The sequence below is a fragment of the Musa acuminata genome, chromosome BXJ2-5 (genome assembly GCF_036884655.1).
Source record: "Musa acuminata AAA Group cultivar baxijiao chromosome BXJ2-5, Cavendish_Baxijiao_AAA, whole genome shotgun sequence".
Lineage (NCBI taxonomy): Eukaryota > Viridiplantae > Streptophyta > Magnoliopsida > Zingiberales > Musaceae > Musa > Musa acuminata.
Genome location: NC_088342.1, coordinates 45,625,405 through 45,646,712, shown reverse-complemented (window position 1 = coordinate 45,646,712; position 21,308 = coordinate 45,625,405). Strand labels below are relative to the sequence as shown.

At 39.0% G+C, this 21,308-nt stretch overlaps 3 protein-coding genes across 5 annotated transcripts; all 3 read left to right on the top strand.

Moving 5' to 3' along the window:
- The first annotated feature begins 186 nt into the window (after positions 1-186).
- On the top strand, positions 187-2,959 carry LOC103986399 (large ribosomal subunit protein eL38z/eL38y). Its single transcript, XM_009404409.3, has 3 exons — positions 187-327; positions 672-855; positions 2,745-2,959. Exons 1-3 carry the CDS (start codon positions 325-327, stop codon positions 2,765-2,767), a joined length of 210 nt encoding a protein of 69 aa, XP_009402684.1. The 5' UTR covers positions 187-324; the 3' UTR covers positions 2,768-2,959.
- Positions 2,960-5,834: 2,875 nt separating this feature from the next.
- On the top strand, positions 5,835-13,214 carry LOC135613020 (uncharacterized). 2 transcript variants are annotated; one of them, XM_065109909.1, is made up of 6 exons: positions 5,835-6,189; positions 6,270-6,562; positions 7,599-8,572; positions 9,098-9,370; positions 9,800-9,891; positions 11,930-13,214. In XM_065109909.1, exons 3-6 carry the CDS (start codon positions 7,625-7,627, stop codon positions 12,831-12,833), a joined length of 2,217 nt encoding a protein of 738 aa, XP_064965981.1. In that variant the 5' UTR covers positions 5,835-6,189; positions 6,270-6,562; positions 7,599-7,624; the 3' UTR covers positions 12,834-13,214. The 2 variants fall into 2 exon arrangements, with proteins under 2 accessions (XP_064965981.1, XP_064965980.1); XM_065109908.1 differs by having other exon boundaries at positions 5,835-6,193.
- Positions 13,215-13,627: 413 nt separating this feature from the next.
- LOC135613019 (transcription factor RF2a-like) lies at positions 13,628-20,575 on the top strand. 2 transcript variants are annotated; one of them, XM_065109907.1, is made up of 6 exons: positions 13,628-13,778; positions 13,897-14,089; positions 14,211-15,007; positions 17,121-17,253; positions 18,764-18,848; positions 19,933-20,575. In XM_065109907.1, exons 3-6 carry the CDS (start codon positions 14,355-14,357, stop codon positions 20,295-20,297), a joined length of 1,236 nt encoding a protein of 411 aa, XP_064965979.1. In that variant the 5' UTR covers positions 13,628-13,778; positions 13,897-14,089; positions 14,211-14,354; the 3' UTR covers positions 20,298-20,575. The 2 variants fall into 2 exon arrangements, with proteins under 2 accessions (XP_064965979.1, XP_064965978.1); XM_065109906.1 differs by having other exon boundaries at positions 13,628-14,089.
- The last annotated feature ends 733 nt before the right edge of the window (positions 20,576-21,308 follow it).

Below are 21,308 nucleotides of genomic sequence, written 5' to 3'. Positions count from 1 at the left end.
CCTAACCCGATCAATCCCGAGTGCATTGGCTCCGGTTCAACCTTTTCAATGATTCAATTAGGACCAAGATCAAACCTGAGTCGGACCCGACCGAACCGTATTGTCGCTCCCGATCCTTAGGAACTTAAACCGATGGATTCGGTTTCGGTCCGTTGTAGCGGACCAAAGTTTGAAGGGCATCCATGTAAATAACTCCACTGAGAAAATTAGGGTTGTTCGTCGCCATATATTAGCCGACGCTGGTTCCCCCAACGTTCTAGGGTTTTCAGTGAACGGGTGAGAGGTGGAGAGACGACCGTTTTTCCCTCTGATCATTATATCGAGATGGTACTTCTTCTAATACCTTTAGTTCCAGTTTTAGAGTACTGATAGTCACGATCTGTCGGATTAATGAATCATTGTAGTTGTTTTGTTGATTCATCCCGTAAATTTGATGTCTCGTGCGATTCTTCTGAGAGACTGTATTCCTTCCCGTTCGATTGTTCTCTGTGCATTTGGCTTTGAAGTCTCATTTGTTATAAAGATCTAAGTTTGGTCGTTTTGAGTTCATCTGAAGTCATCCTTCTTCTGTTTGGTTGTGGTTTGGTCCTTCTTCCCGATCGCTTTAAGTTGTGCTAATTGTTAATTAATTTTAAGCTCAAACCGTAATTTTTGTTTTCGGGTGTTCACAGCCGAAGCAGATTCATGAGATTAAGGATTTCCTCCTCACAGCGCGGAGGAAAGATGCGCGTTCCGTGAAAATAAAGAGGAGCAAGGATGTTGTCAAATTCAAGGTCCGCTGCGCCAAGTACCTCTATACGTTGTGTGTGTTTGACTCCGAGAAGGCAAACAAGTTGAAGCAATCGCTTCCTCCGGGTATGTGGTAGCGTATTCATTGTTCATATTAAGTCTTTGTTTGTGTCATTCTTTTATGAGATTGTGGAATTGTCATTTACATCTAAGTACACAGTTCAGCACGGCAGAAGCAGACAAATGCTCAAAGAGCATATGAAATATCTATTTGCCGAATGATGCATGTATATGAATCAGAATATTATATCTTTATGTCTTTTTAGTATCATTTATATGTGGATCAAATTTCATCTAGTACAAAGTCTATTTGCCATGCAAATAATTTACATGAATCAGGTGTCAAATTTCAAAATTATCTTTCCTAGTAGCATGTGTGGGCACAATTTTGTTTTGTGAAGGTTGTTTCTATATAATATTAAACTGCAATAAGCATAAGCTGCATCTTTTGTTAGCTATTGACACAGACACTAGAACAAGCCATTATTTTGGTCTATTGAGGTTGGACTAAATGAGTTCATTCTTGCCATTGATCACTGTTGAGGAAAATACTATTAAAAAATCTGTCATTAAATCCTTATTGGTCCCAACTGAGTGAGTCATCATCATTCCTCCGGAAACATGTAATCACATTTATACACACATTTATACATCTTCCTGTTCATGTGCAAATTATTTTACTAGATTATACATATTTGTCCTCAATGTTACTACCACTAATACAACATAATCATATTTCTAGCAACATGAAAAATCCATCTACTATTGAATTGAATTTTTTATGCAATTGAACAATATATGCTTCGTTTTAGTTGATATGAAGAATTATCATGGATAGGTGAAAATATGTTATTTATGTCTTTGAAAGGGCATTTTCTGTAATTGGCCTAATTGATAGGCTTAATTGAAGTTTGATACTGGTTGGCACCTTATGTCTAACCATATCTGGAGCTTCATTAAGATATCTACCTGAAGTATTAAAATCTCAGTATGGTTACAATATCCATCGAGAGCTGGATGGGTATGGTACCCATGCCAATCATCATATCATCACCCATCTCTTGTTATTGTTTCGCTTCCCGCAGCAAGCTCGGTGTTTTTATTGGACCAGGTGAAATTGTTTACTTCATGTACTGGTCCATGGTTGGACCAAAAAAATACCCGGCCCTGTTGACTGTTATGATCAAAATTAAAATCTGTGATCGACACTGTCTTGCTATGCTTGTTCAGATTTTATGAAGCAATGGATCTTTATTGCTGGAACAACCAGCTAACTGTTGGTATGACTAGGGGCATGGATGCTTTCACCTCCTAGTGATATTTAAAAAATGCTATTAGCAAGCACTGTAAATAGTTAGCTGTTTGTAGAACAGTAATCTTTATGGATGGGGTGGATGTCCAGAAGCTAGAAAGATCTGAAAATGTCTACCTAAGGTTTGTGACCAAAGAGTTGTATAAATGCACCCTTTGATATAAGGATTGAGAGTCTTTGGTTGTGGACTTTAGGCAAATATTATTATCAACCAGCTGTATCGCAAAAAAAAAAAAGCTTACAAGTGTTGCCTTCTGGCATCAAATTTTTAAAAATATATACAAGTTATGATTGCCTCATATTGCTTTATGGTTTTGTCCAAGAAGCTGTAGGGTGTAAAAAATGTGGAAAGAAAATGAAACATATATATATATATATATATATATATATATATATATATATATAGAGAGAGAGAGAGAGAGAGAGAGAGAGAGAGAGAGAGAGAGAGAGAGAGAGATGGTTGATTTTGTTTCTAGTTTATTTTATTACCTAATGTATCAGAAAACTGTAGGGTCCATATCTCACAGCTCTTTGAAAAATGTTATGGATGTGATAATTGTTCAAATATTTGTTCAAGTAAGAAATCCTCTTGAGAAGTAATAAGTTGAGTGCATATATTGATTTGTCATGTGTAATGTTGCAGGTCTGAGCATCCAAGAAGTTTGAGATTGAAGCTTCAGCTTGTTAGTGAGGTTTCTGAACAGTGGCTGAATTCATTCCTCTTGTTTTCCCAATTATGACTTCAGTTCTATATATCAACTATTATCTACTCTGAATGTTTGAGGAATGCTGGTAGTAAACGAGTTTTGATATTGGTGTGAGATCCTAATTATATCATTTGCTCCAATTTATTGCCTATATTTCAGTATTTGCATGCTGCATGTTATAATCATTACGAGAAGTTGGTTTGATGAATCTTATGTCATACTGGACAAAATGTAATTCCAATCTGGAAAGTCTGGCATTATTTTAATATATTTGGCTTTAGTCCATCCATTGATTTATTTGTCTTGTTTTGGGTTGGTTAATCAGTTTGTAGTATTGAGTCCATCAGTCAATTGGGTCGGGTGCAGTCATATGTCACTGGGGCTTGGTCTTTAGATAAATTAGAGTAAATTTCGCTTGAACAAGTAAACAATCCCTGTCTTACATTTTTCTCTCTTCCTCTCTCATCTTTTTAAGATGATTGCATTTTGGTGATCTTTATTGGTTTATCGAAGATTTGGGGACTCCACATATTCCACCCCCACCTCTTTGATCCATATTTTTGGCATCTTATTACAAATTTATATGACTAGCTCCTATCTCATCATAAGCTTTTAATTAGGTAGACATTTCCTTGATGCTTTGAGTTGTATTCAATCATGTGAAGTGGTATGACAGTGAAGCAGCTCACTGCTTAATGATATCTAATACCATGTTTATAATAGAAGTAGAAAGAAAAGGAGAAAGATATGATCTTGTGAGTAACATAATTTTTGAGATTAATAGTTTCAGTGCATCAGATGTCAGTCAATATGAGGTTTAATGGAGATCAATAATATCCCACATTATTGTGGAATATATATGGTTGGTAATTATGGAAGGATTAAAAATATATTTTTCCAAGCATTTTCATCTCTTCACTCAAAATGATTGGGCTACTGTCTGGAGTCTAATCTTCACCAATATAATCAATTCTTTATTTGGGGAATTTTCTTTTCTGTTTGGTCAAGAATAGGATGAAGTACATATGAAGAGTGCTTAGGATGAGTAAGAGCACACATTAGAAGAAAGTTCTGACCAAGTGAGGTTTCACTCACATGTGAGGTGGGTCCATTCCTTTAGATGAGGCAGTTGTCACTCCTATTAGAGCATGTCCATTTAGCAGACAGGGAATGGCCAAAGGTAGAATCCAAGTTGTGCAAAGTCAAAATTTGGTCAGATCTAGATATGAAGTTTACATACATAGAATGCTGCAACATCTGCCCCAGTCACACAAATTTGGATAGAAAGATAGAGAGAGAGAGAGAAGTAGTGAGCTTTGTTCAGCAGCCTTTTACACTACTGCCTTCCAAAGGCTTTTTTCCCCTCTCTCTCTCTTGCTTGTTGTCTATTGGAACACATTATTAGGAATCACCCTTTTGGTGTATGGCTTTTTAGTGCTTTGTGCAGCTTGTGATTAACCTTTTGTGTCATCTACATTTAGTAGGGAATGTTGTCTGACAAAACTCTCATTTCTTTGTTCTCAGACAATAATACATCATACCTTATCTAAACATCTGAATCTCATTATTAGGGTTTAGGGTTGAATTTTTATATCACTTGTACAAGAAAGGTATTAAATAAAATAAAATACCTCAATAAACAATAATCTTCATGGCATATGGTGCAGTGTATCTCTTGTACCAGATCTATGAAAAAAGAAAATAATAAAAACAATGTTTACCCTAACAAAAACAAAAAAGCAAAAACACATGCAAGAGAATCCAGTGAGAATAAGATGCATGCCAGTTGTGTCCAATGGGAAAGTCCAATGCATGCACATTCCAACTCACAGCAGTATACTTCTGATCATAGAGGAGATCCCGTCACTCTCTGGTACACTGACCTCTCCCGTCTCGCCCCGCACAGGTTCAGCCGCATGAGGTTCCCGTCGCAAGGTATCCTCACCGCCACCAAGCTGGCGGTCATTTCTTGCCGGCATCGGCTGCTGCCGACATGCCATGCAACCCCTCCCTCACACACTGAGCTACCATTGCATCGCATTGCATTGCATCATTAAATAATGCCACACCAATCATTATCAAATTAAAAAAAAGGAACTCACAAGAAAATGTGTCTTTTCTCTCTCTTCTCCCTTTAAGCTTATAAATAATAATAATAATAATGAAAAATTATCTGATATGGATGTCTAGTAAACATTACGTGTCGACACTTAATCACATTCAATACAATACTTTCTTAGCACATAATGTTTATGATATCACTGAACTATTCAGGTAGGTCTTCATGTTCGAATAATATCTGATGATTCAATGTAACTATCCACGATGAAATAATTATATATTACATTCATAAAGGGTCCCAAATCATCCATCCGAAATTTTTTTTTGGCAAAAACTCTAAATACAAATTGTTTTTTTTTGAATTAATTGCATCCTTAGTTGATCATCAGAATGCAATATCCCTCCAGTTTTATCATCGTGATCAAGAAGATCATGGATTAGGTTCGTCACGCAACATTCGTTAACAAATTGTTTGTCATGTAATATTATAAAAAAACCTCATCAAAATCTTTATCAATGATATTAGAGTCGATCATGAGTTCGAAGCATGCATCTATCTCATGCTATTTTATTTGATATTTCATCATATTTATAGAATATTTTTCTTCGGGTAAAATTTTTTATGTCAAACATAAATCATGTAAAAACATGGGAGATGTTAGAATACATAAATATGTTGTATCATTTCTTAATAATTTAAACTTTTGAGATTCATTATAATCCAATCAAATTTTTTATTAAAGGAAAAAGCATATTGGATTTTAGGATAAAAATCTCAGGTAAAATAACAAAATCCATTTTGTGATTTTGGTGACTTGGCACATCAGAGAGCTACACTGATCCTTTCTCTGCAACTTATTCCACAAATAATTAATCCTAAAACAAATTCAAAAAATCCTTTTGTTTTCCTTTTTCTCTTCCTTCCTCACCACCTTCTTGTTTTGTCTCTGTTATGTCATTGGCATGAGTGAGAAGAGAAGCCTCCCAAGCTGATATCTCAACCAATGTGATGGAGTGACACTTCATCCACCTCTCCATTCCACAAATAATTATCTTAAATAAAATTCAGAAAAAAAATCCAATATTTCTTCTTCTTCTTCTTCTTCTTCTTCTCTCTCTCTCTCTGTCATCTTTTAACTTGTAATTAATGTGCAAGCAGCTTTTCCTTGGAATGGGAGAGCACAAGGAATCAGTTCCAGAAAACCTTTGAGTTGTGTCAGCCTTCTGTTACTGCTCTGCCCATCAATCACTGCTCCCCATATACAGAGACAGAGACACAGAGAGAAAGAGAGAGAGAGGGGCCAATTAACTCCCTTCAAGGCAGGTTGGGTTGTGTGTCCGAGGCACTGCTTGACCCCTGTTGTTCTCGCTTCCTCATTCGGGCATGTGATCGATTGCAGATTAGCTTCATCGCAGTACGAGAGCGCAGTGATCCACCCCAAAAGATCCTTCCTTTGGTCGTATCACGCCACGGGGAATAAGATCGATTTATGCTCATCTTCCCCCTTTGAGCCACTGTGTCCCACGGGATTCGTGTTGTGAATCTTTAGGTTCTTTTCCACCCATCAAGCTCCGGGACAGCAGGTTGATCGGTTCCTCCACGAGAAGATTGCGGAAAGGAATCGCCTTCTTTGGTCCGTCTCCGGCTCCTCGGCTCCCGTCGTGCGAGCTTTCCTCCCGAGTTCGTACAAAGGTTGGTTTTTGTTGGGGGGCGGCGGCCTTTTTTCTCCTCGGATTGGTGAAATGAAAGAAAAGAGTTTCTTTTTCTTTGTTGATTGATTGCATGAGTTTTCGTCCTTGAGATCTGCAAAGTCCGTTTCTTTCTTTCTCCTTTGTTGTTGGATTTGGGATAAAAGATGTCGAACTTGTTGAAAGATTGCATCTTTTCCTTGAGCAAGAACTTACAACTGAGTTGTTGATCCAATGGAAATGGTTTCTGATTCCAGATTGGGTGTTTTCTTTTTGGATCTCAAGAGCCAGCTTGTGCTGTTTCATCTAAATTGATTTCTTCTTTTTCTTTCACCATCGCCTCTGTTTGATGTCTTCTTTCCCTTCGTTGTATTGGCTCTTTCCAGTGCGTGAACGAGTATGCTTTGCGGGCGCTTCTCTTCACCTTGCTACTGAAGTCTCTGGTGTTCAATGCCTCAACTCCCCGCATATTGCTCTCTTTAGACTGTAGCTATCTGCTTTCACTGGAAGCCTGCATTATTCAGTTCATGGATTGGAATGTCTCGATTTACTTTCTGATTAATGGCATGAAGAAAGTTGTGATCTCTGAGTTTTGTGTCTGCAAAACAAAGGGTGTTTGCTCACTCTCTTTTCCATAGAAACAGTAATACTTACTGATAACCTTATTATGTAACTGCAAGATGTGTTCTTTCCATAGTGTGAAATGCCACTTTCAACATTTCAATCTTTGGTGATCTGCATTCCAAATTAGGTTCATTGAGTCTTTCTTGTACATCAGTGCTTGTTGTGACTAATGAGTTCTCCCCAATGTCTTCTGCTTCTCTCCATTTCTCTCTTGCAAGTTTCATTTCTCTCCACCCAAACAGGTCAGAAATCCCTACATACTGATAAAGATTGGTAACAAGTCATGAGTTCCATCACTTTCATAACTCAGATCCAGAATATTCAGAATAGCATCCCACGTTAAGGCCAAAAGACTAGTTAATACAATGTGCATTGTTTCTATAAGCAAAAATTGAAATTTCTCTACTTTCTTGCAGAGTAATGTGCTTTTGGATTGCGGCAAATGGCTTCACTGGTCCCAGGTGTGCTCATCAAGCTCCTCCAGCACATGAATACTGATGTTAAGGTTGCGGGAGAGCATCGGTCATCCCTCCTCCAGGTTGCGAGTATTGTTCCTGCCCTTGCTGGAAGTGATCTCTTCACCAACAAAGGCTTTTATCTTAAGGTCTCTGATTCTTCCCATGCAACATATGTTTACCTGTCCGATGAGCACAATGACCTTATCTTGAGTGATAAGATACAGCTAGGCCAATTCATTCATGTCGATCGCCTCGAGGCAGGCTCTCCTGTGCCGATTCTTAAGGGTGTGAGGCCACTTCCTGGTCGTCATCAATGTGTTGGGAATCCCGAGGATCTCGTCGCCACCAGTTCTCTTAATTTCCTTAATGCTGAGAAACCGAAGCCATCCAATGACTCAAAGTATAACAGTAGCACATCTTCTGAAAGCGAAAAGAGCAAATTGGGGATTTCCAAGTCAAACATTAAAGCCCCAGAGGTGGAAAAGAAAAAGTCTTCACTTACCAAGTCAAGCTCTGTACTCTCAAACCAACTGGTCAAAGGCAAATCGGAGAAGAAATTTGCAGTCACTGCAAGGTCAAAATCAATGATCTCAAGAACAATACCTTCATCTCCAACAAGTGTCTATTCTTTGCCTGGATCATTTGAGAAGTTCTCCAATGAAGTCAAGAAGCATGCACGAGCCAAAGGTCTAGAGAAGCCAGCAACTTCAAGAATGGGTCTGTTGGAGAAGGCAGCTTCTGTCTTGAAAGTGACCACTGCTGGTAGGAAGTCTTCTACGGGGAACTTCTTGGGAAATTTGGTGCCGAGCATTGAGTTAGGACCCAAAGCTTTGAGAAAGAGCTGGGAGGGGCATATGGAATCCAAGGGCAGAGATAGTTCTACCTTAAAAGCAGCCAAACTTGAGAGAAGATCTGAATCTAGGAGCACTTCTGTGAGTTTATTTTCTGATTTGATCATAATTCATATCTCTATATATTTTTGTCAGTTGTTATTGATCTCCAGTATATTGTGGGTTTACTAAAGCCTGTTGCCATATCTGTTTTCTTGCATCTTTTATAGTAGAAATAAACATGTAAGAAGCTAGTTTTATGAGGAAAAGATTCTGATGTTTTTATTGTCATAATCTCTCTGCTTACGTTGAAGTCCCACCGGTGGAAACTTTGTCTATTAATTAACTGGTATCATCTGCATCTCCATAGAACATAAGTGGATTTCTCGTGTGTAACTTTTGGGTTGCACAGTAAAATGATGAAGGCAATCTTGCAGATATTATTTTAGATAAGAATGGCAATCGATGTTTATAGAGTTCCAAGATATGATCACCAATCTGTGTACCATTACATCACCCAAAACATAAGAGCCGATGGAAGTTAGTTATACTTATTTTCTGGATATTTGTAGTGGATAGTATTTTCCTTGGGTCCCTTGCATTTGTTTATTGTTTTCTAACTTGCAGGCTCCTCGACAAAAGTCATCAACAAATGAGAAACTGTTACCTAAGGATGACAGCAAGATTCAAACTCCTGTGAAGAAAGGCATTGTTAGTGCTGCTGCAGAAGATTCTGATAAAACAGTTAAACATCGGCCTCCTGTCTTAAGGAAATCTTCAGAGACCACTAATGGTCTAAATCTTGTTAACTTAGTCAAAGTTGTTCCTTCTAACAGAAAATGGACAGATGGTAGTGTTTCTTGGCAAACTCTTCCATCATCTTTGGCAAAACTAGGAAAGGTATGTTTCGTGCTAATATTATTTGATATGACAAACTTAGTTGCTTCTATTATTACTCGATCTGACAAAATTAGATTCCTTATATTAGTGGTTGTTACATGTTCCCTAATTTGTATGTCTTCTTTAAAATCCCTTTTCTGTCTTTATTGATGTATAAAACAAGTTATCAGCTATATTGTTGGCTGTTTCAAACTGAACTTATTACTTTATATTTTGGAAAGGGCTATTCTAACCATAAACAAAAATTGTCCATCTTTTGTGAAGTTATGACCAGGCTTTCACATATGTTACCCACCCGAGTGTCACTTAGGCGCTACTTATGTGCCAGGAGGCCAACTTATCAACCATCCCCTCTGGACAACCATGTCCAGATAATTTTAGGAATAAAAGAATCTCAGTTAGGGCTTACAAATAATTTGTAATTTTTAGGAGCTTTTGAAGTATAGGGACGCAGCACAACTGGCTGCTATTGAGGCTATTCAAGAAGCCGGTGCTGCAGAGAGCTTGATTCGGTGCCTGAGGTAATTACCCTCAAATGTTGTTGTGATTTTTATTATACAGACTATATTTTGGCCATCAAGATCTCTGTTTATCATAAAGATATTTTGTTATATGTTATGTAGAGTTGCTGCTTGTATATTCTTTTTTTCATTATGATATAGTTTTGTATTTAGAAAATATGCTTTATATTTTTATCTTAAATTGTGGCATATGTGCATTTAACATGAATTTGTGACGGAATGCTTCCCATTGTATTTTAGAATAATTATTGATGAATTTCTCACATGATAATATTGTTTTGATGAACTGTACCATGAGAAGTTTCTTGATCATCGGGAGATTAAAATATTAACTGCTTCATAAGCTTTTCCATGAAAACTACTCAAGCAAATGTTACAGTAACAAGTCATTAACTGATTTTTATTAACAGTGTACGGTTTCTTTTAGTTTCATTTACTATCAGGTTTGCTGATCAACCATCTTGAAATGGTAATTTCACTCATTACATTTACGGTCAATTGTGAGGTTCTTTGGGTTTTCTTAGTTTCAGATTGACATTAGCTTATTGGTGATCATTTTTGTTAGATCTGTATGTATAATCTTCACGTGAAGATTTAGAAGCTACTCTGTAAAATTCTCTGTTTTTTTCTCTCTCCTGTTATCAGTGCTATGCTTAACACTGATTCAAGTCTGACATCGTTAGGACTGAAAAGCTATGATTTGTGTCTAAATGCAAATAAATGTGCAAGATTGCTAAATTGTGTTAGCGTGAAAGGATATTGAACACTTAGTAGGCTGAAGTTTTCCCTTTTTTATCATTTATATTATCATCGGTAGGGAAACTTCCTAGGCATCGTGCCGTTGGTTTCTGTGGGTTTAGCTTTATATACATCGTGGGAAAGAGTGACAGGTTTTATAGTAAGATTTCCCTTGAACATGTTATGAGAACAGATATAGCGATGTCAATGGAGGTATGCTTTGACAATGAAATCATGTTGACGCCCGAGTTAAACCTGCTAGGCTCTGGCAGAATCCCAATCTTGATTACTCTCATTCTTAGATACTGAAGAATTAGTACAACCTAAAAGTTTGTGCACTTCCATGAATTTGAGAAGGGGACCTTGAGATGATTTCACAAACAATTTGTCATAACCATTATGAGAGAGCAAATCATTCTTCTTAGGATTTTAAATAAAAGAAAAAAAAGAAGAAGCTTTGAGTGCAAAGATAGTGTCCAACATTCTAAACTTGTCACTAAGGAACTATTGTTCATAGAGTTTCATATTAGCAGTTAGTTTACTCTCCTACAGTAAATCGGTAGATAATCATATACCTACTGGTTTGGAAGATTGTGCATTATACATAAATATATATGCAGCAAACAATTCGATGGAGGAGTATACTAAGCATCATTTCTCAAAGTTATCAAGATTCCCTAGACCTTGGCCAAGGATGCCTCCTCAGGCATACCAAATGGCCTTTTGGCAATCTAGATCTGCTCTAAGTTGAGCCCCAGCTGTGTAGGTGATCTCATTTACTGATCTTGGAGAAACCAGCTGTTGCATGGTGACTTGGAGGTCTTTCTAGTCCTGTTTGAGTTTTAGGAATCCATTCTATCAGAAACTTGGGACTGGATTTTTAGACAACTCATATCTTTGGTTTCAGTTTTGACCTTCTGCATGTAAACTATATGTACTAGCTGAAGAACTAAATGCATCATCAGTAAGGCAAGCGAGATGGTTCAGAAGATAGAGAAAGCAAGTAAGATTAGATTAGAATGACAAGTGTAGATAGATATACTTCATCCCAAAAGCTCCATAGAAACAACTGACTTCTTGTTCTTGTAATGTAAATCTATGCATTGTGGATTTGTAGTTTCTTCTTCTGTGTCAGACAAGTAGTTGCTGATCGTAAGATTTGCCATAGATTGATGTGCTTGTCATCTTCCAACTGCTGTTTCTTCTCTCTCTCCTCCCCTCGGAGTGCAAGAGATGATCTTTGTGGTGTGCTGCCATCAACATACTCCATTGATTGCTTGTTTCTTTGTTCCACTCACAGTATGTATGCGGAGCTGAGTGCCACTGCTAAGGAAGACAACCCGCAGCCGGCCGTCGAGCAGTTCCTTGCCTTCCACTCCTCCCTCTCCCGTGCTGCCATGGTCACCGACTCCCTCTCCAAGACTATGTCCCAAACTCCGGCAGTAGCCTCACCGGACGCACCCCCAGGCGTTGACGCCATCCCGGAAGATGCCCTCAAAGTCTCCGCCGGCAACCGCCGCCGTGCCGCCTCCTGGGTCAGCGCTGCCATCGCCACCGACCTCTCTCACTTCTCCCTCTACAACCATAAGTCCTCCACCGCCTCCTCGGCCTCTCCGGCGGTGGTGGTGCTCGAGGGTCCATCTAAGACCGCAGCTGCAGCAGCGTCTCCCGCGAAGGCCTCCCCTCAGTCTAAACCCAGGCCGTCCCCGGCGTTGGCGTCGGCGACCAAGGGGAAGGCGCGGGGGACTGCGCCACCGTCGCCGCCGCCGCTGGAGTGGGATCGCGGGGCAGGGCTGGAGGAGGGGGCGGAGCTGGCACGGGCGCTGAGGGAGGATGCGCGGGCATGGTTCCTGGAGTTCGTGGAGCGGTTCCTAGATGCCGACGCGGCCGCGCCGGTGCCGTCTGACCGGGAGCAGGTGGCCGCAATGCTGTCGCAGCTAAAGAAGGTGAACGATTGGCTAGAGGCGATCGGCAGCCAGCGGAGGGAAGGGGAGACCGAGCCGGAGGCGGAAGCGGGGGAAACAGAGGGTGGCGAGGGTCCCAGCAGCGGCGTGCCGGTGGAGACCATCCAGCGGCTGCGGAAGAAGATCTACGAGTACCTCCTCACCCACGTCGAGTCTGCCGCCGTCGCCCTCGGCGGCGGCGTCCACGCCGCGGCGCCGCATCCGCCGGCGGCGCCCGGAGGCCGGCCGGGTCGGAAGTGATGACAGATCTTGGACTGCACGAATCACGAAGCCGGCGAGGACCAGAACCTATTGTTTCTGTGGAATTCAACTCATTGGATCACGTGTCGGGATCCTATCGTATGGAAATGCTGTTCTGTGATCCAAGTTATTGGAGTGGATCATACTAAGGGTGTATATAGAGTCATTCTTTGGTCTTTGAGTGATAGCCATGCCATCACTATTTAATTTAATTTCTCATGGGAAGCAGAATTAAATGGTTTGTAACTCTTTTTTTTCCTTGTTTTTGATGAACTAATTTATACTTATTAATTGTACTTATTGGTGATGAGAATTTGGAGGAGGTTTATTACCATTGCACTCATACACTTTGGTATTTGCAATTGATTAATGTTAGTTCAACATATATGTGTATATATATCTTGAATTTGATGATTAATCTTTGTTTGGTTGTGAGTTGAGTTATGTTTAATATTATTTTTATATTAATAAAATATTTTAAAATATTAGAAAAATAAAATATTATAGGGTCATATATATATAAATATATTTATATTTAAACATGAATTCTATAAAAAAGAAGTTGAGGTATATTAATATTTATAATGGCAAAACGTTATTTGGAAAATTTGCAAGGAGGGATATGTAAAAGCACAAAGAAAATATAGTTTATTGGATTTGGCCTCACACGTCATCGCTCATGATCTCACGAGATCCATCGGATCCTTCATTCGGATGTTCACCACGAATCTCATAGCAGATATCCTATAAACATGCTCATTCGTCGAACACCCCTGTGGCCATGAGAAGCGCTCGACAATTTGGAGGATGCTTTGCTCGCTCGCGGAGTTCTTCTTTCCATCGAGCCTTCATTCTATATATCTATTCCCCTCATCGGAGGAACCGTAAGCGAAGCTTCTCCCGATCTGTTCATCAATTCCTTGCGAAGAGGAAACCACGGCGAAGGTTTTGATCTGTTCCATGAGAAAAATAAGTGATCTTTGCGTCCGTTCGTTCATTCCTTCCTATCTCCTCTCTTCTCCCAATCCATAAATTGTTCCCGCGCCTTCCATCACCGATCCAGATTCGCGGTTGCGTTGGAGATTTGTGCCTGTTCTTGTTGCATTGGATCGTTCTTTTGGTATCAGCTTGAAAGCCGCCACCTTTTGTGCCATCTAGACTCCCCAGATCTGCGACCCATCCCCACGGCTCGTCTTCGCGGAAAAGATCGCACTTTTGATTCGATCTCTTCTTCTTTTTTTCCTCGTAGATTATTGGTGGGTTTCTAGATCACAATAAGTCTTCTTCTTTCGCTGAAAATTGCAAATTTTTTATTTGTTTTTATGCTAATCTTTGATTTCTTTTATTGGCTTTGGCCTTCTTGTTTTCTTTGTATAGATCAGATTTTTGGACGAGTCCGCAAATTAGGAAGGACATTTCTTTGATTTCGAAGAGCCACAGATCTTTGATCGCCGGGGTTGTGTTTCTAAGTTGGTTCTCGAGATTTGCATTGGTTTCTTGAAGAAAGGCGGTACCTTTGCTATGGACAAGTCGCCAGTTCCTGATGGAGGCGGAGACGGAGGCAATGGTGTCGGTTTACCGCCCCATTCATCCAGATACCCCGCCTCTGGCTCGCCCACGGCCTCTTCTTCTTCTCAGCCACCTTCGGATTCTGATCATTTCGGTCACCCGGCACCGTCTGAGGGCAGGCTGTTCAGCCACGATGTCAGCCGGATGCCTGATTTCCCTCCAAGAAATCCCGGCCATCGTCGAGCCCACTCGGAGATCCTTAGCCTTCCGGACGATATTAGCTTCGACAGCGACCTCGGTGTCGTGGGGTCCCACGATGGGCCGTCATTGTCCGATGAGGCCGAGGAGGACCTCGTCTCCATGTACATGGATGGTGAAAAGTTCGGGTCTGTTGCTGCCACTGCTGGTCTGTCCAACGGTGAGTCTTCACGGTCTGCATTGTCTCCTGTTCAGGCTCCTCCTCAGGGTGAGATTGTGGCCTCGGGTTCTAGTGAAAAGCTCAGGATAAGGCATCAGCATAGCCAATCTCTGGATGGCTCTACTGCAATCAAATCAGAGCTACTGATGTCTGGTGGCGAAGGGCCATCAACTGCGGAGGCGAAGAAGGCTATGTCAGCTGCAAAACTCGCCGAACTGGCTCTTGTTGATCCAAAGCGCGCAAAGAGGTTTGCTTGCCAAATGAAGTCAAGTTTTCCTTCATATCATTTATGAGACTATGTCCCATGTTACTTGTTAGTTTGGAGGTTTAGGTTGAGATTGAAACCAAATGCACGTAGAACATTTTACTAAGCTATGCACTTTTACCTCTTTTGATGCCAGAGATTTGCTATCTTACATCCGGACACTTATCTATTTCTTGCTATTTGGCTACCGCTTATCCCTAAGTATATAAGGGAACATAAATGAATTTATGGTGCTAGAAAAAGATACCTTTCAATTTGATTAATATATGTGCTTGAATCAAGAACCATCCAAGTCCCTGTGAGCTTTAGTTTTAGCTAGTTTGCATTCTCTTCTTTCATGTATGTGTAGCCAATATAACTTTCATATGCAGGATTATAACTTCAAATTGCACTTGCATAATATAGCCTTGCTTACCATATTTAGTACCCACAAAAACAGAATTCTTAAATCTACATAACTAGTAGTTTGTGATGACCCTCAGACAATGCACATGACTTGAAAATTATTGCTATCAGCTTGAATCTGATTCTGACACCAACTTAAATCACTTGCGATAGTTTTGGATGGACTTTTGGTGTTGTTTGATCATCATCTACTATGAACATCTTGTTGGTTGTGACATATTGTCAAGTTATGTAGCAAAAGGACATATATTATCTCTTTCATGCTTATTATATCTAGTTATGTCCAACTTAAATTTTAGATAACAATGCGAAAGAGCCAAGTGTTGTTCATCTTTAGTGCATGAACCCCATATCAACGTCTTCAAGTTGCATCTACTCCTGATGAGCTCATCAACAACTTCTCTTGGTATCTTTCCATTGGTCGTAATGGTTAAATTGTTCAGTGTTACTTATTGATACAAAGATCAGTCACCATATGCTAAATCTGATTCCTTCTGATTTATGAAGCACGTAGATAACACACACCAAAAACTTTGGATCTCTGTCATCTGTTTCATTTTGATGAATTATTATCCATCATACAATGCTTGTATTGTTCTACAGTTATGATTTTTGCAATTATTCTCTGTTTGATATCTTTTGTGGATATTTTGATTTGCAAATGATAGAACTTCAGTGGCCAAATTCACCCTGGCTGTGAAATCCTTAATGTAGTAGTGGCTTGTTCCTTCTTCTAGATAGCTGTTGTAGTTTCTGCAGAACTTGTTTAACTAGTTCCATAATAATTGCAGTACCTTTTGACTTTGTTCAAGTAGTTTGCAATAAAGCATGGATTAGGTACATGGTGTTGAAATATTTGTCATGTTTGATGAAGTTGTATGCTCAGTTACTGAACATTTCCACTCAGGTTAACTGCACCAGCTCTTGGACTTAATTTTGTGCAATGAGTTCCTTACTTGCATGCAGTGCTATGCTTCATGGTGATAGATGCTACACTAAAGTTAGTCAAATGGATTGGTGTGGAACTCCACATTTCAGATTTCTTAAAGGGCTCGCAATCCCACTCACTTCTTTCAATTGAAGTGCTTTTTTTTGTCAATGATAATGCTAATCCCCCCTTTTGACTTCATTACTTAAATTATCAAAGGAAATATTCAAATATTCTTTTCTTATTATCTTCAAATTGGAACTTTCCTTTTGTCCTTATCATGCTTATTTACTTGCCTTCCAGCCATTGGATCTATGTTCTTCATGGGAACCTAGTGCACAAACTAGTGCACTTGGTTATTACGTTTCTTGAAGTCAGTATTCATGGGAATCTAGGTTATTACCCTTCCTGAAGTCAGTATTAATGGGAACTTAGTGCACAACCTGCCCTTTTCTATGTTCTTGATATCGTTGTTATTCTATGCCTAGTAACAACCTACAATCTGAGCGAAGAAACATACATCATCTAATCACAATGTCTCATGTGTTAGAACCAACATGATAACCATTCCAATGGACAGTGTTGTATCTTATTCAGATTAGGTGTCCACGCACAAACATGCTTTCTATGCAACATAGTTGACTTTTATATTTATAAACTGACTTTTCCTGCAAAAAGAAAGCCACTAATTGCTGAAGCATTCACCCTTAGACACCTCAAGCAGGGCTTTCTTCCTTGATTAATCTTGGCTTTCTTTTATAGGATTTTGGCAAACAGGCAATCGGCTGCAAGATCAAAAGAGAGGAAGATGCGATATATCGCAGAGCTCGAGCGACAGGTGCATACTTTCCAAACTGAAGCAACAACATTGTCTGCTCAACTGACAATGCTGCAGGTATTCATTTGCAAATTTCATTATTCGACAGATGTTTACGACTAACACTGGCAGAAGATATTTAGCCATAACAGTTAGGTCATCCACTTATAGTACACTGGAGATTGGCCATAGTGGGTCAATGGGATTCCTCATATATTTGATGAGCTACAAATAGAATTGTGTTAAATGACAAAGTTTGGCAATAAGATTGCTCCTTTCCTTACTAGGGTTTGAGGTATAAATGGTCTATCTGCATGCAGAGTTTAGGATGCATACATTGACCATCCCTACATTCAACATTGACAAAATCCTCATGCTGAGCCAACCAGTTTTTGTAAAAAGGAAAAGGTCATGCTCATTTATGGCTTGATACAGACTTACCTGATTAAAGCATGGGTGGCCTAACTTGGGCCTTGTACCTACCACCAACCAAGGGAGCATAACAGATAAGTCATAAATTGGTACCAAATAATATATACTTAATATTCTGCATTAGGAGTGAATAAAACATCTAGCATGAACATCGATCTCTTCCCTCTCTACTTTCTTGCTTTCCTTAGTTTTCTGGTAGCATGGATCAGGTGAATAATGAGGCACAAGTAGTCCTCAGTGTAGCTATTCTTGTGGCCTGATGTTCCTCCTCTGTTGGCTTCCTTTTTCTCTCAAGCTACTTAAATCTGTGCTGGAGATAATCAGATCTGGCTGGACATAGAGATTGTCGAATCTGGCCAGATTTGAGGCCTAAGTTTTGGCTGATTTCAGTGAATTCCCAATTCCTTTTGATAAATTCAGACTGATTTCAATTGTTTCCACTGTAGATTTGAGGACTAATATGAGAAACTAAGACATGTCAACTTGATGGGGGTCAATCATTTCAAGCTTAAAATTTGATGTCCAACTGTACATCCAACTAAATTGTTGGATATGGAATAGATTATAGATCTTGTAACCTCTTATCAGATTGGATTCATTTCTAGATCCTCTAAGCACTTAGTGGATTTGGATGTGCAGATTTTCTCCAATTTCATCCCAATAGTGGTCCTACCTATGGAGGCCAAAATTATGGCACCTAGGCCAGAATTTTGGTACATAGCTATATGGTTGTACTTGCATTTATGCATTTTAACAAGTTAGTGTTAGGCAGCCTCATCTCCATCTATTGAGTATTTGTGGATTTTCTGAGAGGTTGGAGAATGAATAATTCCTGTAATCTAGGGGATATATCACCATTAGTAGAACACATTTGTCCCGTTGATATAGATCTTATTGTCCAATCCTTTTTTATGATTGCCTAGAAAAGGTAGCTTGATTTGATTACCAAGTTAATTTCCACATGGATAACAAGAAAAATAGCTGAATTTAATAATGAAGTTATACTTCAAATGAATATGAAATTTGTGTCTTTGACCAAGTGTGGCTTAGTATATAATCTTCCAGGTTTCAATATTCTTTGCTAGTTGACATTTGAACCTCATAAGTTCTGTGAAACATGCAAAACATTCAGCAAACATGTCTTTGCCACTGACAGCGAGATAACAATGGCCTGACTGCTGAAAATAGTGAGCTGAAACTGCGATTGCAGACGATGGAGCAGCAGGTTCACTTGCAAGATGGTAAGGTTCTCATCTCATATGAGGCCTTTTCTGTTACTATTGTAATTTAAATTCTTCAATTTAATTTTGATTTTATCATACTTGCATCCATTTTTTAAGAAGGGAAGTTAAGGTATTATCATTCATCTAATAGTCATTCACCTATTTCATCATCCAAGAATGAATTTAACATGCCTATGGCCTGATAGTATTTGTTTTCATTTACTTGCATTTTCTAGAATTCAAGGCACCAATTGTAACTGTATTTTTGACAAGACTGACTGACATTTATCATTTTTCACAAATCTGGCAATGCGATTTGATGCTATTACATTGAATCTCCTAGATTGGTGGTGGTTTCTTTGAATATCATTGTTCTATCCATATTAGCATGTAGATTGATATCTCCTTTTTTGCATCCAAGTAATAGTGTTCCAATCGAAAGGGCAAAGTTATCAAAAAGAAAAAAAAAATCCTCTTTTTATACTTTTACTGCAAAGTACACTATTTTGAGAATTTTAGCACCGAGTTTTCCTCAAGACTATGAAATTCCAACGATGGCTCTGTTACGATAGCTGATACACTTCTTCGGTAGATTCCTATTGTTCATATTTAGTCTCCTTTTCTGAAGTTGTTTCTACATTGTTTTCTTCCGTACTTTCTCTCTAGTCTTACGTTTTCTTAGGTTTTTTTTATTTTCTTAGTGACAATAGGCATTCACATTCTGCCTTGATTGTTTTTTTCCTCACTTTCTCCCAATTCTTATGTCTTTTAGGTTACCTTTAGTTTCTTAGTGACAATAGGCATTGACATTCTGCCTAAATAATAGACACAAGTGATAAATAAAAGAATACTAAAAATTTGAGTCGAGAATTTTTAAAGGTATCTATTAGATTTGTTTATGTACCATCAAATTGGGGGACATTTTAAGGATTTCAAGAGATAGGGATACTCTACAGTAAAAACCCTAAAATGAAACCCTTCGTGGTGGTAGCTTTCATTTTCCGTAAATCATCCCAATCAAACTGCTTCAACCATTGATTTCCCCTTGTACTGTTCAACAATTAAAAATATGCACTTTGAAAACTCTTTTTAATTGGTGTAGCACTGAATGAGGCACTGAGAGAAGAGGTTCAGCACCTGAAGTTGGCCACAGGTCAGATGTTGCCGAATGGTGGACCGATGATGAATCTTGTTTCATCTCCACTCGGAGCAAACCATCAATTTTACCACCACAATCAAGCGATGCAGTCCCTCCTGGCGGCACACCAACTTCAGCGGCTCCACCTCCAAGCTCAACATCCGCAACAGCTACCGTCACATCAGAATCAACAGCAACGGCAGCTGCAGCAACATCCAGCTCAGCTGCTGCACCAACATCCAGCTCAGCTGCTACAGCAGCAGCAGCAGCAGCTGCTGCTGCCTCATCTCCCTGGCAGCGATAGCAGCAGCAACCATCTGCAAACCTGAGAATGAATGGACAGTCCATTTTCCAGTCAATTAGAGATACCGAAATCTTGATCTTGTTACTTATAGAGTTGAAATCTTGGGCTACCGAAATCTTGAGCTACAATGAACATAGTTACCTATTGTAGTCAGTTGTCTGGATTGGAATGCAAGCTATGTAGTGTGGCTCTCACCAATTGTTCTTCAGAATCTGAATGAAGAGTGGTGCTTTGGTCTATTTTACTGTGCTACATTGCATGGATGTGCAGCTCCTTGTTGAATGAGATCACTGACTTGCAGTTTGCTCTCTTGCATGGCCTTGATGATAAATATGCAACATTTCTGCATATTTATGGTTAAATAAAGAACCATATGTGTCGACATTAACTTGTTGAGTCTGAATCACTGATACAAAAAATAGTTTTATATTTTTTGAAATATTCTTACACTTCTAATGAGAGATTAAACCAGAAATGTTGAGATCAGGTCATCTCAATTCTTGTCATCTGAAGTGAATCTACCAAAGTAGAAGTAAGAGATGTAAACCATTTCTTACTATTATTCAACTCCTCTCATGTAATCTTAAAATATTGTTTCCCATATTAAAATATCATTATCTACTTCCTAACCATGCATGCATTAATAAGGAATATATTTTGGTAATTAATACATATTTCCAATCTTGAAAACCTAATAAGGAACAATTTAATAATTATAAATTAAAAATAAAATCGAAATTAAATTAAATCATAGCTTATTTGAAATCCTCCCCCCATCCCCTTTATAAACCTCTCATTTTATCTATCTTGGTGGGAAAGGAGTTTGAAGGGAAGCAAAAATTGGTGAAAGTCTCTCTCTCTCTCGCTCTCTCTCTCTCTCTCTCTCTCTCTCTCTCTAAAAAATGGTAGGGTTTTCGCTATATTTTATTTTTAAGTTTTATAAGAAATTTGGTGTTTTTATGAAATATTTGAAGGTTTAGGTTAACCACAAATTAATTTTTGGTAAAATTATAACTACATGCAAAATTTGTTTTAT

Excerpts from the sequence above, each read along its gene's own strand:
- LOC103986399 (XM_009404409.3), top strand. Across the intron at positions 856-2,744 it reads GAAGCAATCGCTTCCTCCGG|GTCTGAGCATCCAAGAAGTT; the intron begins GTATGTGGTAGC and ends GTAATGTTGCAG.
- LOC135613020 (XM_065109909.1), top strand. The coding sequence starts at position 7,625 with ATGGCTTCACTGGTCCCAGGTGTGCTCATCAAGCTCCTCCAGCACATG. Across the intron at positions 9,371-9,799 it reads CTTTGGCAAAACTAGGAAAG|GAGCTTTTGAAGTATAGGGA; the intron begins GTATGTTTCGTG and ends TGTAATTTTTAG. Across the intron at positions 9,892-11,929 it reads AGCTTGATTCGGTGCCTGAG|TATGTATGCGGAGCTGAGTG; the intron begins GTAATTACCCTC and ends TTCCACTCACAG.
- LOC135613019 (XM_065109907.1), top strand. The coding sequence starts at position 14,355 with ATGGACAAGTCGCCAGTTCCTGATGGAGGCGGAGACGGAGGCAATGGT. Across the intron at positions 17,254-18,763 it reads CTCAACTGACAATGCTGCAG|CGAGATAACAATGGCCTGAC; the intron begins GTATTCATTTGC and ends TGCCACTGACAG. Across the intron at positions 18,849-19,932 it reads GCAGGTTCACTTGCAAGATG|CACTGAATGAGGCACTGAGA; the intron begins GTAAGGTTCTCA and ends TAATTGGTGTAG.